A 19,279-nucleotide genomic window follows, 5' to 3' on the forward strand; every position below is an offset into this window, starting at 1 on the left:
GGAAATTAATGATTCCAATGGTTTTTCTTTTTCTTTCTTTTTTTTCTTTTATCGCATTTTTAATTTTAAAAAAAATATTTTGCATTTTGTTTATTTATTCTTTTTTCATTTCTATTTTTATACAATAAATCGAAACGTGAACCCACATTATTTCTTGCAATTCAGCAATATGTGGCCTAGTTAGTTAAGTTTCGACTTATTTAGAACCCAGATGATGCAAATTCGATACTCCCTGAGCTTGGGAATAAGAAAAACCTACAGGTACTAAACATTCGTTCTTTGTTTGCGATATATAAGAGAAGCTGTATACAACGACGAAGTCTAGAAGGAATGCAGAATCTTTCTTGCTTCTTGCCTATGTGTCAACTGTCAAATGAAATTTAAACTAAAGCGTAAATATATGTATTTTTAATTGAAAAATGTTATGATAATAATAAAATCCAAAACAAGCTGTAATGCCATTTAAAAGTATAATAAAACGTAAATAAATAATATAATGTTGCGTCAATGCAGAAGAAAAATGAGAAATACTGCTGCAGCGCTAGTTCTGTAATCTCACAGAAATAATCGTTTTCAACCAAAAGATTTTGTAGAGAGTCATTTATTTACAATCATCTTATATCTCATCAGATGCTTCAATTCTCATTCCAAATTATATAGTTATATGTATTGGTTTTGTCTGAAATTTTTTAAAAATAAAACAAGTACTTCCACATTTTGTCAATTATTAAAACGAAAGTGGAAAATTTTTCCTTACTATTTTCAACGAATTTAATATTTCATGGTGGCAACTAAGAGATATCGATCGGTGAATGAAGGTACCGCAAGTAGGTCGTTTTCCTTCAGTATTGCTATGGTGCCAGTGTTTACAGAGCTATGAAATTCTTTATATTATACCACTAAGAGAAATAATAGAATCAAATTACCAACAAGAGAAATAATAGAATCAAATTAACTAACTATATCCATTTTTAATATATAAGATTGTTGAAACCGAAACAAACTAAAGGTCTCTTGTGTAATGTACGTATATTTTGATTCTTTTCGATCATTCACATTGATCTTTAAGAAAAGTGATTTTTTTAGCTTCAAAATGGAATTTTATTTGATCCTAAGGCTATTCTAAAGAAAATTTTGTTATCTTAATTTTTTATATTTGAATAGTTTATTTTAAGGCTTCTGGTCTTTTAAAATAATTTATACAATAGTTTCGGTTTCGTTTTTATTTTGAACTGTAATTATTTGATTTCTTTATTAAAGAGACAAAACAGTATTGATAAGATGACTTTCACTAAAGGTTTATTTTTTAACATCTAATGTTTGTGTTTAGGTTCCCTGTAATATTTATTATGAATATATGTTTAAAAATGCGTTGAATATGCTTCAAGTTTATGAATATTTTAAAGCAACAGTAGAAATGGAATGTTATATGCCCTTAAAATGTAGAATTGGTATTCGAAAGAAAAAAAAATTCATGTTTGAACAAAGAGCGTCAAGTGTGTTAAGGAAGCAGACATATTAGTTTTTGAAGCTGAAGAATTTTATTTAATAAAAGTTATGTGGATTATGTGGAAAGATATTCTTTTTGTGGAAGAAAAAGGGCTCCTGAAAGTTTTCTAGTATGATTTTTAATCAATTTCAGATGGAGATTTTTTTTTAATTCCAATTTTTTATCGCATAAATATTTTCGTTTTTTTTTTTATTTGTGTTATTAAAAACCATTGAAAAATATTATCTATAAAGTAGAATTTTAAATCTTATAAACAAATTTATTAAAAATGTTTAATGTGATGTTAATCTTCTATAATATCTATGCATAAAAACCATCAGCATATTGTATCAGTATTTTTGTAGTAGGGACCAAAATGATTATTTTACTTTAAATTTTTAAAAATTCTCTTAACAGAAGAAATTTCTAGCGCTTTGAACAAATTAAAATTTCATTTCTCGTAGATATGCAGAAAAAAAATGAAAAATATAACATTATTGTATTAACAAAAATATATTAAAAATGAAAAATATAACAAATTCAGAGAAAATAACATTATTTTTTTACAATGCTTACAAAATATTTTCTTATTTGAAATTTAGAAACATTTTGTAATCATTCTGTATTAAAGAGCTTGAATGTACCGAAGGAATAGAAAAATCTCTGTAAATTTTTATCGTTTTAAAAGTTCTGCAATTGTTTCTGTTAGAGAATATATTCTTTCAAGAATTTTCCACTAGCTTTTAAAATTTCGGTTATCATGGAAAATGTAACCTTAGATTTATACATTATCCATTTTTCATACTCCAGTCATAGAAATATTCTTTCTAATATGTATTATATAGAATACTTAATTTATATCAATAATTAATTATTTTTTTAAATCAGTAATGTAGTAAGAGTATAGAAATGAAGCTGAAAAATAGCTAACCCTAGAGAATTTTTAGTTATGGTTATAATATTATGATACTGCATTTTTATTACTAAATGAATGTGTAGAAGCTTATTTAATAGATATATAATTAAAGTTAAAAGTATAGTTCTACAATCCTTGATATTTTTACTACCAAAAATGAAATAATTTTAAATAAAATAGCACTTTTTTTTTTTACATTGGAATTTTTTTCATGTTTTATTTTTTTTACTCCTTAAATATTCAGGATAATTTTATTACCCTAAACATCTATCCAAATATTTTATTTGGTGGATTATTCTTCGATGAAATTTTAACTTTTATTCAAGCTTACTTCTGAAATTTGCTAAGGTGTCTCATTTATTTGGAGGGAAAGACGAAGAACTCAATTATTTCAGAGATTATTTTATCTTAATTTTTTATTGTGTGTCAACTTTCTCTTCTTGAAATGTCAATGATATTATAAAATCTAAAATAATGTTTTTTTTTTTTTTTTTTTTTTGTTGATTGCAAGCTCTTGTTATAGTTTGGATGCGGATTATTACATTCCACTATTGTTATTCCATAAATTTGTGCTAACATGTTTAGTTGTTTCTTTCTACAGTTCAAAATATCTAGAATTCTTATATTAAATCATATAATGCAATAAATAAGGGGAAGATGATATCTTGCTGTATTTGTTGGAAACTGCCAAAAAAAAAAAAAAAAAAAAAAAACTGACCCTAAGTGTACTGAAAATCAGATACTGTTGATCTTCCAAATGCTTCATCCCCCTTCTAAAACTATTTATTTATTTTTCATTTAATTTAAATGCTTTTTGCTTATTATTTAAAGATTTCCTCATTTTGCAACTATGTTTAACACATATTTTGCAACCAACCTTCCTATGTTACCATTCATAAGTCATAAAGAGGCAATTCTGTTTATTTAACATTTTTAATTTGTAGAAAATTTAACATTTGACTTTAAATGCAAATTTTGTCTTCATAGAAGATAAGTACTCATTTAAAAATACCTTTTGTGTCTTTATTTTTTTTTTTTTAATTCATGATCCACAACTATATGGCAGTAGTTTACATTCTGTGTAAGGAGGAAGGACACATTTTGCGAGAAGAGCAAATTTTTGTTTTATCTATATTGCCTGAAACAGAAATATTGAAAAATCGATGTTTTTCAGTAACAATTTCGTAAAGAGCAACCAAAATTTATCATTTTGTAGCTAAATTTATACATTTTATCATCTACCTTCTACCTTAGAATTTTAAGTTGTTTATACCAGCACCCACCATCCTGTTTATAATTGACGATCATCATCACAGTTGTTGCTAAATATTATCGCAATAATGTTGAAAATAAAACATCTCTTGAAAATTGAACTTCCTTATCTATATATTTAAAATAATTAGCAAAGTCAAAAAATCGGTCTTCCAGCTCCAATTCCATTAATTTTTAGTTTATATGAAAATTCATGACCTCTAAATATTCAATAATAATCTTCAGTCCTCTGTCATTCTCTGTGTTTGAGAGAAATCTCAAAAATACTATTATAAAAAAAACTATAACTGAATTCACTAGCCCCATCCTTTGTACTGATTTCATCTTTTATTTCAAAATTCCACTTTATTCAAATTACCATTCATTTTATTTTAAAGGTCATGACCCTTAGATAAGTCATCAATGGTTACCTATCTCCAATTCCTATCTTTGAGAAAATTCTCAAAAATATAATTTTATTGTACATTCTTTCTCCCTGTGACCGAGTTTCCCAGCCACAACGACTGTACTGATTTTGAAAATTTGTACCTCATACAAGTGCTCATGACCTTTAATCGTCAATAGTTGTCTGTCTTCCACCACCTTTCATTATTGATTGAAGCTGCAAAGAAGACTTTTCTTTACATTCTCTATGGAAGAAGTCAAAATATCCCAGTAATGATCATTGTTCTGATATATCCAATTTTTATTTCATATGGATGCTTATGATCTGTATATGCATCATCAGCACTTTTATTTCCAGTGTCCAATTTTGAAAGAAATTTACAAAATATTTCATTATACATTTCCTAGACTAAGTTGCCTATCCTTTACTGTCCTCTGTTATTAAGAGATATTAAAAATAAAACTTTATGATAGTGTCTTCAGCCTATTAATTTTAACCACTTTAGAAATTTAGCTACTCGCTCAGAATCTCTGTTTATTGTAGAAATATAATTTAAAGTAATATTTTCTTTTGTTATCATAAGATTTAAGTCATTAAAATTGATTGACATGGCTAAATTATACTATATTGTAGTAGACAGATAGTAGTTTGCCAAAAGGGGCTAGTTTTTAAATTTAAAAGAGAAAATTAAATCACTCACTTGGAAAAATTCTGTTCTGTTTTACATTATTAAAATTTTAAATCATCACTTTACTTTCTTTCTGATATGATGAACCATTTTCCATTACAATTTAATATTTTATTTCTTTTTCATTTTATCTTTAATGTGGAAAATGTTACAATTTCATTAATATCAGTGTGATAAACTTTCTCAAATTTTTATTTGTATTTACTTATTTGAAATTATTTTATACTTTTGATAATTTTTTAAAAAATTTCTATATGTTTTTAAATAATGTGATTTATCTCATAAATATCAGTTGTATGGAATAAAATTGTTATATTATTTCATTACAGCTTTCATTAATATGGATCTGAACTTAAGAGTTTTGATTGAACCACGTGGGTTCATACGCATCATTCAAGTAGTAAGTCAAAATTAAATTTTACTTTCTAGTATAATAATATCATATTTATTTATAAAATTTACTTTGAACTAGATTTAATATAAAACTAGTTTTATATATACTTATCGTATTATGATATCCAGTATTTTATGCTGAAAACAATCGTGATCATTACAGATTGATTAGCTAATAAAGAGAAATATATAAATTGCTCTTTTCAATACAGTTTATATTTTTCTCTGGTTTTTATATAAACAACTTATAAGAAATAAGATAAATTGTACAGAAATTTAAAGTAATTGTTTAACTTTCTAACCTTTCAGTTATTTTTATATTGTAGCTTTATTCTTATAAATTAGTTTTCAAAGAGAACAAAACAAATTTTTTTAGGATTTAATCAAATTTCTGATTAGAAAATTCCTATAATTTTAAGGTATCTGTATAAACCTGAATAACTGGCTTTTAAAATGGTTATGGACATTGGAAAAGCTGATTATTCTTAGAAGTTAATTGCAAGTTTGTGTAGTCTTGATTAAGAAAATACTCTTAATATAGGCTTATCTTAAAAATTAATTAATTAACCACATTAAATATGCTTGCATATTCTGCTGTACATTTATTTACGCTCTATTTATCATAATTTGTTTGGAGAAATTGTGAATTATATAGATTATGATGAAATATTGTTATCTTAAATACCAATGAATTGTCAATCATTATAAAAAATTAAATTATTTTGTTTATTTGCATATTGCAATTTTGTTCTTATTAATTAAAGGTGAAGGGTTGGCATAAACAAAAAGAAATAATCAACCAAACAAAATGTTTTTAGACATGTTCTTTATAGAAACAGCGTAAAGAGATTCTTGTTTGTTAGAAATGTCCTCATAGGGTTGTAATTCACCAAATGTTACACCAATTTAGTTTGGTGTAACATTTGGTGAATTTTGGCTCTTTCACCATTAATTAACAAATACTGCAATTTTATGCATTGAAATGGAACCTGCTTTGTTTTCTTAACCAAAAATCTTGTGTTCGCAAAATGTTCAGATTTAATTCTAATATTCTCTTGCTTATATTTCTAACTAGATTTTGGAGATGAGTTTATGATATTCTCCTCGATTAAGAATTAACTGGTGTTTTTATTGCTGCATTTCTTTATCTTTTAATGTAACTATATGTAAAAACTGTCTTTTTATTTATTTATATATTTTATAAAAAAATGTACTGAATTTTTACTGTGACTTTGTAGTTTACACAGAATGTAATATTAATTTTTATTAGTAATAAACTAATAATATAAATAATACTGATTTTCTGTTTATTAAGTAAATTTACCATTGTTTATTCAAATATCAATGTCATTAGAACATATTTATCCATTTTAAGAGCCAAAAATTGTTGCATGGGCTTATTTATTACTCAACTATGTTATTTTGCACAAAATGATACAAGATGGTATAAATGTGATTTTTTAGGTGATGTCTATTTTTGCATTTGCAACTACTGCTGGCTTTGAGACTGTTGCCACGATGGAAATCAGATGCAAGGATTATGAGAAGGAAGTGCAGTACAAATTTGGATATCCATTTAAGTAAGCAGCATACTTAATTTATAGTATCCTTCTAAAATGAATCTTTTATTTTATTTACATAATACCCTGAACCCTTTATTCATTTTTGATGTAAATTGATATGGTATTATTTTCATTAAAAAATAATAGAGAAATTTAGAAATATAATATATGGAAGAACAAACATTTCTGTAAAATGTTTATTCTTCATAATATCTGCAAATGCAATAAATATTTTATCTCATTGTAGGTCACTCATTTGAATTTTTCCAGATATAATTGATTTTTAGACCTCAGTATTATTGCTTTATTATTTAATGCACATATATTCCTATGTTATCGAAATATATTTGACATTTCTAACAATGTTGTGTATCTTTTTTATTATAGAATGCATGTGTATTAACTGCAGATAATGACCTTTAGTTTTTCCTTATGCTGATTCTAGAATGATTATATGCTTATTATTGCTTTTAAAATGATATTAGGAAAATTAATTTAATCCTAATTCCATGTAGAATTGTATTTCTTTTTGAATCAAAAAATTTGTGTTGCATTGTTGATTTATAATTAAACCATTGCCTGCCACGGGCGTATATATATATATATATATCTCCCTAAGTCAATGTGTTAACTGCTCCTGGTGTATATATATGTCTCGCAACTATATACGTGGCACTGGGGATCTCGCAAGTTATCCTCGGCAGACAAGGGGTTAATAAAGTAAAAGTGTTTTTTTCTGAAAAAAAACTAAGACTTTTGAATACTCTTTCAAATACCTAAAATAATATAATAAAAAAGTAATTATGAATAGTATAAAAGATTTGATTTAATAATTTTTAATAATATTTCAAAGATTTATTGCACAATAAATTTTAAATGCATTTTGTATTAATTTCTCATTAAGATTAAAATGGGGGGGGGTGTTAAATGCCTTAATTTTCTGCTATTATTTGTTATCTGTTTTGATTATTGTTTGTGATTTATGTTTTAGTGATGACACATTTTAAAACAATATAACTCATTTTTTAGTATATTCTTCATAACTCAGTAATTCATATTCCTTAAATCTATTATATCAATTTAATCATATTCTAAATATATAGCATTTTGTAATTCAAATAACAATTTTAATGTTCATTCTTTTTCTGTGCTAGTTTATTTTGTCTTTAATTAGATGACTTAAAATCTTTAAATGAAATTTAGATTTAAATTGATTCTTTATATAAAATCTAAATAATAAACATGTTTTAATAGCCTTTACATGTTTTATATATAAATTATATATAGTTACAGGAAAAGTCCTTCCATATAAACAATGCTTTTTTATGTGTGTATAAATAATTTTTGAATTATACATCGGATTTTTGTTTGTAAATCGATTTGGAAATAGTTTAGTACAAAATTAATTTCTTCTGTCATTTTTTTTATTTCTCTAGTAATTAAAAATCATTAAAAAAACTTTTAAAATATTATCCAAAATAATTCCAACAATTCTGTCATGATAAATTAATATAAAACTACATTTTTATACATTTCATAATTAATTTCTATATATTTTTTATTAAATTTAAATAATGTATGAATTAAATGGATTAAGAAGTACATTGGTAATTTCATTCTAATAAAAGTTTCCAAGAAATTTTCAGAAAAAAGCATCTATCATTCATATAATTTAGTTTTCTTTCTGCATTATATTGAATTGGAAATATGATTTGTTTTATATAAAATGTCTTATAAGAATTGTGGGTAATTCCAATTTTACTTTAAAATATCAAATACTGAATAAAATTCTTACTTTTTTTATGGTAAAAAAACCTTGCAATGAGTTCTATTATTAGAATCTACAAAATATTTGTGTAGAGAAAAATATTGCAAAAAAAAAAAAAAATCCATCTTCCTTCAAGTTTTGTATTGAAAACAAGTAGTGTCTAAAAATCATATACAACAAATTTTGTGATTTGTGGTGAACTGGCCTAATGGTTTCAATGGAACTGGCCTCTGCATTCATATTTTACCAGTTTTTAATTACCCTGTTATAATACTTTTCCCCACAGTATTTAATATTACGCTAAATAAATAGTTCAGCAAAAAATATTAATTGCATATTGAAATGCAGTTTTTAGTATCACTAAAGTGAAATTACAATAAGGAGAATTAATTAATGTGACATTTACAAAAGATTAACTGATTTTTAATGCTGTTGATTCATCCTATCAATATATCCTTTTAATATTTTGTAGTTTTTATTTGATATGAAAAGAAATAGTATAATCTGATTAGTGATAATCTAATTCCGGTCAATTTTTTTCCATGATTATTTGAAAGTTATAGCATCATTTTAAAAGATTGCAAATTACTACTAATTCACCTGACTCTTAACTCTTTTTGGGAACTTTTTAAAATTCTATGAAAATTGTCTTAAAATCAAGGCTATTTTATCAAAGATACAAAATAGCCAACTATCAAGTAGTTCTGCAAGTGTTTTTTTTTTTTTTTTTTTTTTTCAAAATTTATAGTTTAGTTTAATACTGACATTCTTTTGATTTGCGAAGTCTGTGTGCTAGAATGTTTTCAAATTAAAATGAAATTTTATTTAAAGGTTAGAATATTATCCTTCATAATGTTTTTTATTTTCAAATTCACATGCAGATATCTTTTTGCTTTTGGCTGACTTACTTGTAAATCAATAGTCCTGGTGAATTATATATGTAAATCAATAGTCCTGGTGAATTATATATTAAAATATGTAATTTTTAAAAACATTTTTTTTTTAATTTTTAGATTCAAATTTTCATTTCTTTTTTATATGCAAAATTATGAAATCAATTGCCTTGAAGGTGAACACAAGTAATTTTTTTACTTGTGTTCACCTTGTGTTACTTACAGTTTGTCATAATATTGAAAACTCTGTCTATATATATATATATATGTAATATATTTGTGGTGAAGCATGATGCAGTTGAAGGCAATGAAGATACTTTTAATTTCGTGACGTCGTTTTATTTCATTTTGAAGAAGCAAGCATATGTACAAGCGACGAGCACACAGAACGACACAGAAAGGAATGAGGGAAGAGCTCTCGGACATTTTATCCCTGGTCTTATATAACCTATGATTTTGATAGGGAAAACGTTTCTTCACAGTGCTAATGTATTATGAGATTTCGATAGGGATTTTCATTACAGGCGCCGAGAAGGTAGGGGAAACAAAGGGAGATTTTAAAAAAGAATTTGCTTCATCAGCGGTATGTTATCTCTTCACGCGTAGTGTGGGAAAGTTAGAGTTTAGCTGATTCAACAATTTAACACAGCTTCTCTTGAATTAATTAAGTAGAGACAGTGGAATTGGATCACGAAATAAGAGAATATTTTAGAATGAAGTTACTATGGGCTAAATTAAGATGAAGTTACTATGAAAATTAATTAAATTGAAATTAGAGTTAAAATATCATTACATATATATAATGATATTATTAAAATCTAATTTTAAACGTAATTAATTTCTTAATTTGTATCTTAAAATTATCCCATGTTAAATTCATTTTAAAAAGTTCACTTATTTCCTGATCCAATACACATTATTTATTTAATTATTTTTTTCATATGCCCTTGAAAATTGAGGACTTTTCTTTTCTATATTGACTGTGACAAAGTGATCCTTATCAAAATCTCAGAAAAATCATTGAAGGGAAAAAATTCGGACACTTTTCTATTGTATTATGATGTAAAAAGACATTTTATTATTGCTTGTTCCTTGTACAGATAATGACTATGTGTAAAATAAATGAAGTTATAATTTCAAAAGTTCTTCTGTTCAACCATGTATCTGCAAAATCTCACTTCACATGTGCATGCATGTGTGTGTGTGTCGCTTGAAGTCCCCTACAAAACTTAATCTGAACTACTTAACACTTTTGCTGTCCTCTCCTGTCCGAGAAAATTTTTACTTTTCCTTTGTTTTTCACTGCATTAGAACTAACAAAAATAAAACCACAAGTGAGTAAACATTTACAAGCCGTTTTAAACGGTAGAAGAAAACTTGAAATGCGTTATGGCTGCCCTGCAGGAATTTCACTTGAACGTGCTAGACGCATTACGGATGAAGAAGAGGTTAAATTATGTAACATTTCCCTCACTGTAAAAGAAACATATTTCTTCAATTTTTATGGAGTTTTGATGCTAGATCTTATAGATACTGATCTAAAAATAGACTATGTTATTTTTTAGTATGCATTCAGTAATTCTGTTCTTTTGTTACTTTTTTTTTTCTTCTGTCCTTATGTGTGTTGCAAAAATTTAAAATGTTTTTCAGGCTAGGAAAAACTGAGCTTCGGGTTCCTGAGAGGTGTGGAAATACTTCTGACATTGCATTTAAAACATATACATTCCCATTTGACTTCTCCAGTAATGCGGAATTCTTTGTTGCTTCTGGAGTTCTCACACTGATGTATACCCCTGGGATAATTTTTATCTATGTGTTCATGCACCACCTGTATACAACCAATCCAATGACACCTGTAGTGGTAAGATTATTAAATTCTGATTCTTCTTTGTTTGCATTCTTATTTTATTTTATAATCATATATTGCAGTAGAATATGGAGTGTTGAATTAAAATTAATTTAAGTATATCTTTCAAAACATGAAATGAAAAAAAATAAAAAGAAGAGAAGAAAGAATTTTACTTAAATAATATGCTGTGAGTGTTTCTTTTCTGTTAAATATATTATTTGATGCTTTTTATTGTGATTACTGAATTGTAAACAAACATTATTTACAGTAAAGTTTGGCATTTAAAAATTAATTGCGTGTACATAGATAAAGTCTTATTTTCGTTAGACAAGTTTCTTTTGACATATTATTGCTTAAAAAGTTATTTTTTCTTTATTTAAATGCTTTTTCATAAAATAAGTGTTTCCAGAAGTGAAAAAGTATTTTTGCATTTTTTGAGAATTTCTCTACATTTGTGGTATGCAGTTTCAAAGCAAATTAGGAGTTTGGCTTTTACTGAATTTTTAGAATTTTGTTGCACTTGTATGTGATATGAAAATAATTATATTGGAATTGTGAATTTTATCAAAATTTTAAAAAAAAACTGCCTTCTTAATTGCCTAGTTCTTTTACATTATTATTATAATGGATGTTTGTAAGCTTTGATAATAATATTTTCTAAATTTGTATAAGATAGAATTTTTTTAAGAACTATCAATGAATATATGCAATTAACTTTAGTTTGATTAACTAATGTTGTTGTTGTTTTATTTATAAAAGGTAGCACATGCTATTAATAGTTTTTCTCACCAGAATCTGCTATTACTTCATGCAGTGAATTGTTTGCTTTGAAAAAATTGATAACTGATTAATTGAATCATATTTTGTAAGCTATAAAGAATGAGGTGGAGGGACTGGTGGATTTATTTTTTTATGAGAAACTAAATGCTGATTAACGCTGCATTATTTATGTGATTTAATGACTTTAATCACCATTTAATGCTATGCTAATTAAATGTTGATTTCATTTAACTATTGAATAATCAGCAATAATATTTTTTTAATATCAATATGTGTAGTAAGTAGACTTTTTCACAATAGATGATTAATCTTTAAGCATTTCCTATTATTCATCAACTTAGATTATTTAGCTTTTCTGAGAAAAATGCCTTCAATACCTTCCTCATATTTAAAGTCAGTATTGCTTATTTTATTGTCCTTACTAAAGTTTTACTCATTTTATGCTTTTTAGAAATAATGTCCAAGTAATTGACTTTAAATGTATTAGCTGACGTGTTTTTTCTTAAATTGCTGTCTTAAGTTTCTCAACAAATAAGATTATTTTTTTAAATTTTATTCTTCATTACAATTTTTTGTTTTGTTTTAGCTAATTTCCTAGGTTATCTTAAAATAAATTTAAAGATTAGTATTGTAATATATTTAGAATCTGAAATACAGAATTTCTTTATGTAAAGAGAGAATTTTTAAAATGAATTTTTAAAATGTAATATTGTAGTGGTTTATTTGTCTGTTAAATGAATAAAAGGAATGTTTTTATTAGAGATGGTGGGAGTTGATATTACCAATTTTTTTTAATAATGGTATTGAAAAGAAAACTATTTACTAATGTTTATACTTTAAACAGGCATGTTAAGAATGCATTGGCCTAGCATTTACATTCAATTTATGAGGGAGGGGTATACTATATAAGTGACAAATATATCCAGTATGTCAAAAATATAGATGATATAAGTTACTGTAAGTAGTTAATCTGTTTTAATTTTTCTTCATCTAATTGGTGATTTCATTGTGATATTGAAATCATAATTTCAATAAAAATTCATTTTTGATTTTCTATAAAACTGAATTAGTATGATATATAAGAAATGATATTTCATTCTTGGGTATGACTGAAAATATATGGCTTAAAAAGGACATATTATGTTAAAGGCACAAAATGTTTGATAATATTATGCCTTTCTTATCTTTTGTGTATGAAATAAAAAACAAAGTTTTATAAGTTATTACTGCCAGATATAAGATCTTATGATAATTGTTTCTTCTCTGGTTAAACACATAAAATATTTTTTAAATTATTCTACCTTTCATGATTTTGCTCATACTAATAGTTAAGAAAGATGGATATGTAGTTAAGAAAGATGGATATGATCATCTAAGTTCAATAATCTTTATTATATATTATCGAAACTTTTTTGATACTAAGAAGAAACAAATAAGTGAGTCATCTCTCATAATGAGGAAAGTAAAATGTAAAAAAAATGATTCCCTTAACAAGCGATATTTCGCAAAATGAGTGACGAAGAGACATTTCAGCATCACATGCCATATCCTCCCTATATTGACATCAGTCTGGATTTAGCGTGTATTTGTTAATGTTTTTTATTTCATATCAAAGGGGAACTGTAAAATATATAGTTAATTGTAGTATAAAAGAAAACCTTATCACTTATGGTAAGCATTATGGTTTCCTATTATGGTATGAGGGAGAAGTTTGTCAAACACATGCAAGTGCAAATATAAGAATAACAGGAGAAGCATCCTGTGTCATAAAAGAAGTTTTTGACAAGAGAGTTTGTCAGGAGAGGACAAGGTAACAGTTTCAGAAAAGCAGCAATCTTCTATTAAATTTAAGGAGATTCTGAAAGCATGCGAAATTGCTACGTTGTAGGTTGAAAAGATCTTTATTGATAAGGTAATAGCTATGTACATTATAGATTTATATTAAAGATAATGCTGTGCTTCATTTTTGTCAGATTTTGAAATATAAGCAAAATCTTTCAACAATTTTAATAAAGCATGCATTCATTATAAGTAATAAATGATGTTAATATAAATAATTACATTGATTATAAATAATAAATTAGATTATTATTAATTTTTTGAATATTTTTTTGGAATGGCATTATAGTATATTTGCATTAATCCTATTAAAAAAATTATTTTATTTAATTAATGTTAATTCAGATTCCAGTAGTATATAGCAGTGCTAGTGCAGCTAATAATGAACATTTATATATTATTATCATACAAAATAAGTATTATATTTATATATTTTTATTGTTTGATAAAGCATTTATTTGAAAGTATATGCACTTTATGTTAGTTATATTTGGCATGAAATTTTTTATAATCTTTAAAAATATTAAGAATGCATATCAGAACTTTTTATTGCATAATCAGGGCTTTTTATTATTTTTAGCTACTTTTGATATAATCTCATTGTTATTAGAAAAATGTATGTTATTAGAAATATAATTTTATTAGAAAAATGCATTTTAAAACTTGTATGTGTTATTTAAAGTTGATATTTTTTCCAGGATCTCTTGAGTTCTGGAGTTCTGTCTGTGTTCTGGTTTGCAGGATCATGCGCTTGGGCTCAAGGTGTCTCTGATGTGAAATACTACACCAATCCTTCTAATCTTTTCCATGATATTGATATTTGCATGGATGATGTGCAGACTTGCCGTACAATATCACCCGGAAACTTCGCCTCCCTAAACGTTTCCTTGGTATGCATTTCATGTGTCTATTTAATAATTTTCTTTGCAGCTTTCTTAACATGAAAATATTTTTAGGCTGGCTTGCTTTGTGTAAATTGTGACATGTAAAATGAAAATGTTCTTCAGAATGCTTTACAGAGCAGGTTTTTAGGATCTAGAGTTCTCAAATTTAGCACATAATTATTTCATGAGTAGCAAATGCTTGATAAGAAAAGGTTTTTTAATTAAAAACTAAAAAAAAAACTTTAAAGATTATTTTTGAATAACTTTAAATTATATTGCTGTATCAAATAAGTATATTTTCATTGATACCATCACTACATCCTTATTACTTAAAAAAAAATATTATACAGTATAGTCTTTTGATTTATTTCCACATTGTTTGCATATCACTTCAGAATTTTGTCCATTTATAAAGTATTATTGTTTGATTTCTATATTTTGCATTTTAAAATTTATAATCTGAAAGCGGCATCAAAGTTATTACGGATTTCATTTCTTTCCTGTTGGCTTAAAAGTTTTATAAATAATAAGTAAAATTTATATTAATTCATTTTATGAGGCATCTCTTAAAATTCATGTTATGCTATAAGTGATACTGTTAATAATTGGTATTAATTATTTTATAAATAAAAAGTTTAATGTAAATATCTTCACCCACTTTTGATTCTATTATTAGTCTTCTATTATATTAGAAAACCCTCTAATATAAATTTATTGGCTTTCTAATATTTCTTTTAAATTTTGCACATACACAGGAACAAAAGAGCTATTGAATTTTTTTAAAAAAATTATTATTATTTCAGAGTAAGGTATTAATTTCTACCAAAACTTATCTAAACAAATTGAACCCTTTTGGGATGGGAGGCCTCAAATCTAGATGCACGCAAGGGTGGGATGGTACACGAATGCAATTATCCCACTAGACAGGGCTTTACATCGCTAAGCCTAGTTTTGAAAAAAAAAAAAAAAAAAAGTCCCAACATCGTTATTTTTGCTACTTTTTTAGATTATTAGTTAATTTATAATACGAGCACATTCTTCCTTTGACAAATAACCAGAGCCTGAATAAGGCAGGGGCATACAAGACAGTTGCCCCGGTCCACCACATCAGAGGGGGCCCGCAATTCAAATAGAATTTGTCAAGTTCTATGCACAGTTCTTCATTATTGAAGTAGTGAAGCAGAGGGGGTCCTCCAATGAAGTTTTTGCCCCTAGCCCCAATTAGTCTAAGTCGGGCCCTGCAAATAATGTTTTCTTGCTATAATAAACAGAAGCTTTCCGTAATAAAAAGAGAAGCATGCGAAATGTATCTGAAAGGTGAGCAAAATACAACGGAACTCAAGGTAAAACTGAAAAAGACTAGCTACAGTTATACCGAAATAATTAAAAAAGACCAGTAGTGTGAATGATTCTATCAAGTTGAAAGTTACACAATCAGCTATGTTTATTTACAATATTCTTACCCCCTTCCCGCGACAGCTGATGAGTGAAATACCAAATTCCGGCTGAATATGAACAAACTGAAGCTCAGGATACTAAAACTATACTTATTTCAAAAGTAATAGACACAGGGAGCCATCTAGTGGCATTTAAAAATTGTTCTTGATTAAAATGCATATATACATCACCATCCCATGAGTTTGATTTCCAGAAATGCATGATTGGTATGCCTGCCAGTGAAAGACGTTTGTAGGTGATGCATACATGACACACCCATCGTGAAAGGGTTAAATTTTGCACAAGCACAAGCACAAAAAGCTATTGATTTTTTTTAAAAAAATTATCATTATTATTCTGGAATAAGTAATACATTTCTACCAAAACATATTTAAACAAACTCAACAGGGAAAAATATGATTCATAATTGTTGCTTTTCAGATTTTTGGATTTGCCAATTGCATGCTTTGGATTTCAAGCTTGTGGTTTGTGTACAAGGAGACAAGTTTCCATCAACAAATTCAACCACCAGCTATGTTGCCTCAAATGGGTCAGCAGCAAGCTCCACCTATGCAAGATCAGGATCTTGGCAACAAGATGGGAGGACAGTATGAGTACTAAAGGAGAAATAGTTTTTGACTTGTGTAATCCACCAAAGCAGTTCACCTGCTGTGTAGATTTTTTTTTATATAATTATTTTTTTTTCTCTTGGCTACTTAATTTAACATTTTTTGTTAGCTTTTTTGGTATTATGATTACTGCTGTGATCCTTTTTTTTTTCTTTGTTAAGCTATTTATAATGTACTTTCTTATATTGTCATTCTGTTTGAGAGAGGCAATTTTTACTATTTGTTTTTATACAAATTCTTTTTTTTATTTCCACTATGAGTTTGGCAAGTTAAATGAAATGTGTTAAGTTTTAATTATTTATTTATATATTTAATTTTGTTATTTTTCAATCATTTCCTGTTGCATATTGATTTTTTGAATCCATTGCTTAATATTAGTGACCATATATTTTTATATTCTCACTTTCTTGAAATTAGAAAAATGATAACTTTAAAATAAATTGAATCTTCATTTGTGGTGGAGAAAAAAAAACATTTTGCTGAACCCACCTAGAAGTAGTTGATATAATTCAGAAAATTATCATTCATCAAAATTTTATTTTTATTTTAGTTAATGATTATATTTTTAAAAAAATCAATCTTAATAATTATTTCATGTATATCATACAAAACTGATCTGAAAAATTAAGGACGTACTTTGACATTTAAATCAATGAGAGTAATCTATAGGAATTGCTCATTTTCATAACAATTCAAGGGAAATCTTATTTTTAGTTATCTGACAACTGACTAGCTAAATTTTTATAAATACCTCATAGTTTTGTTTAAATATCCATCATTTAAAAACAAAAAATAAAGATTTGAATTTTTCTATGGAAACTTTGCTTTATCATATGACATGTAAATTATGTATGAGTTGTAGATTATAAATTCCAGATGAAAAATTTTATTTTTTAAAATAATACAATGAATAGTCAATAGTCATAGAAAAACAAACTGAATGTTTAGTCATTAATGTCAGCTGCTTCTATATCTAGTCAATTGAAAATATGTCAGCTTGTATTTGAAAGCTTCAATTACACACATCTAGTGCATAAAATTTGTCAATTCGTATATTTATTTATTTATCAAATTTGTTATTCATTTTTCTAGTAAACTAATTATTGAAGTTTACTTTTTATTATGTTGTTATTAATATGTTATTATATTTATATATATATATATATAATTTTTTATGTTATATTTTTAATATATTATTTATTATGTTGTTTGATATATTTTTATATATATAATTTTTTTCCATTGCTTGATTAATTACTGTTGTTTTTAGAAAGTTTCAGAATATTTTAAAATTTTTTCATTAGTTTATTTTTTATATTAGAAATTTTTATTTTATTCAATTTATTATCTAAGATTGTATATTTCTGTTCGTCAAATATAATTACTTTTATATTATATCATGTAGAAGAAAACAAGTTTTTGCTACTATTTTTTTTAATTTGATAATTTTTGTATTTTGATTTATCGAAAAAAATCCTAAATTTGTGCTAAAATTGAATTTTTGAAAACAAATGTATAAATTACTTATCATTCAATAGTCACAAAAAATTTTTGTATTTTAGCTATGAAGTTATATTTGAGAATCTCAATATCAAGCTGTTAAGTTTGGAGATATTTCATAACAGGAATATATGTTCTGGTTAAAATTTTCATATTTGATATCAGAAGCTGAATCAAAACTTTTTTTATCACATGGAAGAAACATGCAATTTTTAAAATAAGTAATTAAATTGCATAAATTTTGCAAATGTTTAACAGTTAAAATTTTAAGCATCGTTTCTGTCCATTGTTTTATTCCTTCACACGAATGTTTCTTGAGATTTTATTGAAATTATTACCAAGTGACATTCACATTCTTCCATATCAAATATCTGGATAGTCAACAACTTTACTGTTCCTCTCAACAATATTATTTTCGTATAGAGAAGAATTATATGTTTGCTGCAGCTCACACATTGTTATAAGACTTAAATGTCAAATTATAATTCATTACCATTTGTAAGACAATTGACTTCCAATCCAGAGACATTCCTTCTATATCTAGTCAATTGAAAATATGTCAGCTTGTATTTGAAAGTTTCAATTACACACGCCTAGTGCATAAAAGTTGTCAATTCGTATATTTATTTATTTATTTTTTATCAAATTTGTTATTCATTCTTCTAGTCAACTAATTATTGAAGTTTACTTTTTTATTATGTTATTTATTATGTTAAATATATATATATATATAATTTTTTTCCATTGTTTGATTAAGTACTATTGTTTTTAGAAAGTCTTTCAGGCTTTAAAAGTTTTGTATTGGTTTATTTTTTATATTAGAAAATTTTATTTTATTCAATTCATTATCTAAAGTTGTATGTTTATTTTCATCGAATATAATTGCTTTTATATTAGATCATGTAGAAGAAAACGAGTTTTTGCTACCAATTTTTCTTAATTTGATAATTTCTGTATTTTTATTTATTAAAAAAATCCTAAATTTCTGTTAAAAT

The 19,279-nt window shown here is 25.7% G+C and overlaps 1 protein-coding gene across 1 annotated transcript; it reads left to right on the forward strand.

Moving 5' to 3' along the window:
* Positions 1–819: 819 nt before the first annotated feature.
* LOC129969155 (synaptophysin-like) lies at positions 820–17,865 on the forward strand. Its single transcript, XM_056083586.1, has 6 exons — positions 820–1,023; positions 5,080–5,150; positions 6,608–6,723; positions 11,017–11,227; positions 14,533–14,724; positions 16,597–17,865. The coding sequence occupies exons 2-6, from the start codon at positions 5,091–5,093 to the stop codon at positions 16,774–16,776; spliced, it is 759 nt and encodes a 252-aa protein (XP_055939561.1). The 5' UTR covers positions 820–1,023; positions 5,080–5,090; the 3' UTR covers positions 16,777–17,865.
* The last annotated feature ends 1,414 nt before the right edge of the window (positions 17,866–19,279 follow it).

This window comes from Argiope bruennichi, chromosome 5, assembly GCF_947563725.1.
Source record: "Argiope bruennichi chromosome 5, qqArgBrue1.1, whole genome shotgun sequence".
NCBI classification, from domain to species: domain Eukaryota; kingdom Metazoa; phylum Arthropoda; class Arachnida; order Araneae; family Araneidae; genus Argiope; species Argiope bruennichi.

What these genes read in the sequence shown, in the direction of transcription:
- LOC129969155 (XM_056083586.1), top strand. Translation starts at nt 5,091, where the DNA reads ATGGATCTGAACTTAAGAGTTTTGATTGAACCACGTGGGTTCATACGC. An exon ending in TCATACGCATCATTCAAGTA is followed by an intron (nt 5,151 to 6,607) that starts GTAAGTCAAAAT and finishes GTGATTTTTTAG; the next exon opens with GTGATGTCTATTTTTGCATT. An exon ending in AAATTTGGATATCCATTTAA is followed by an intron (nt 6,724 to 11,016) that starts GTAAGCAGCATA and finishes AATGTTTTTCAG; the next exon opens with GCTAGGAAAAACTGAGCTTC.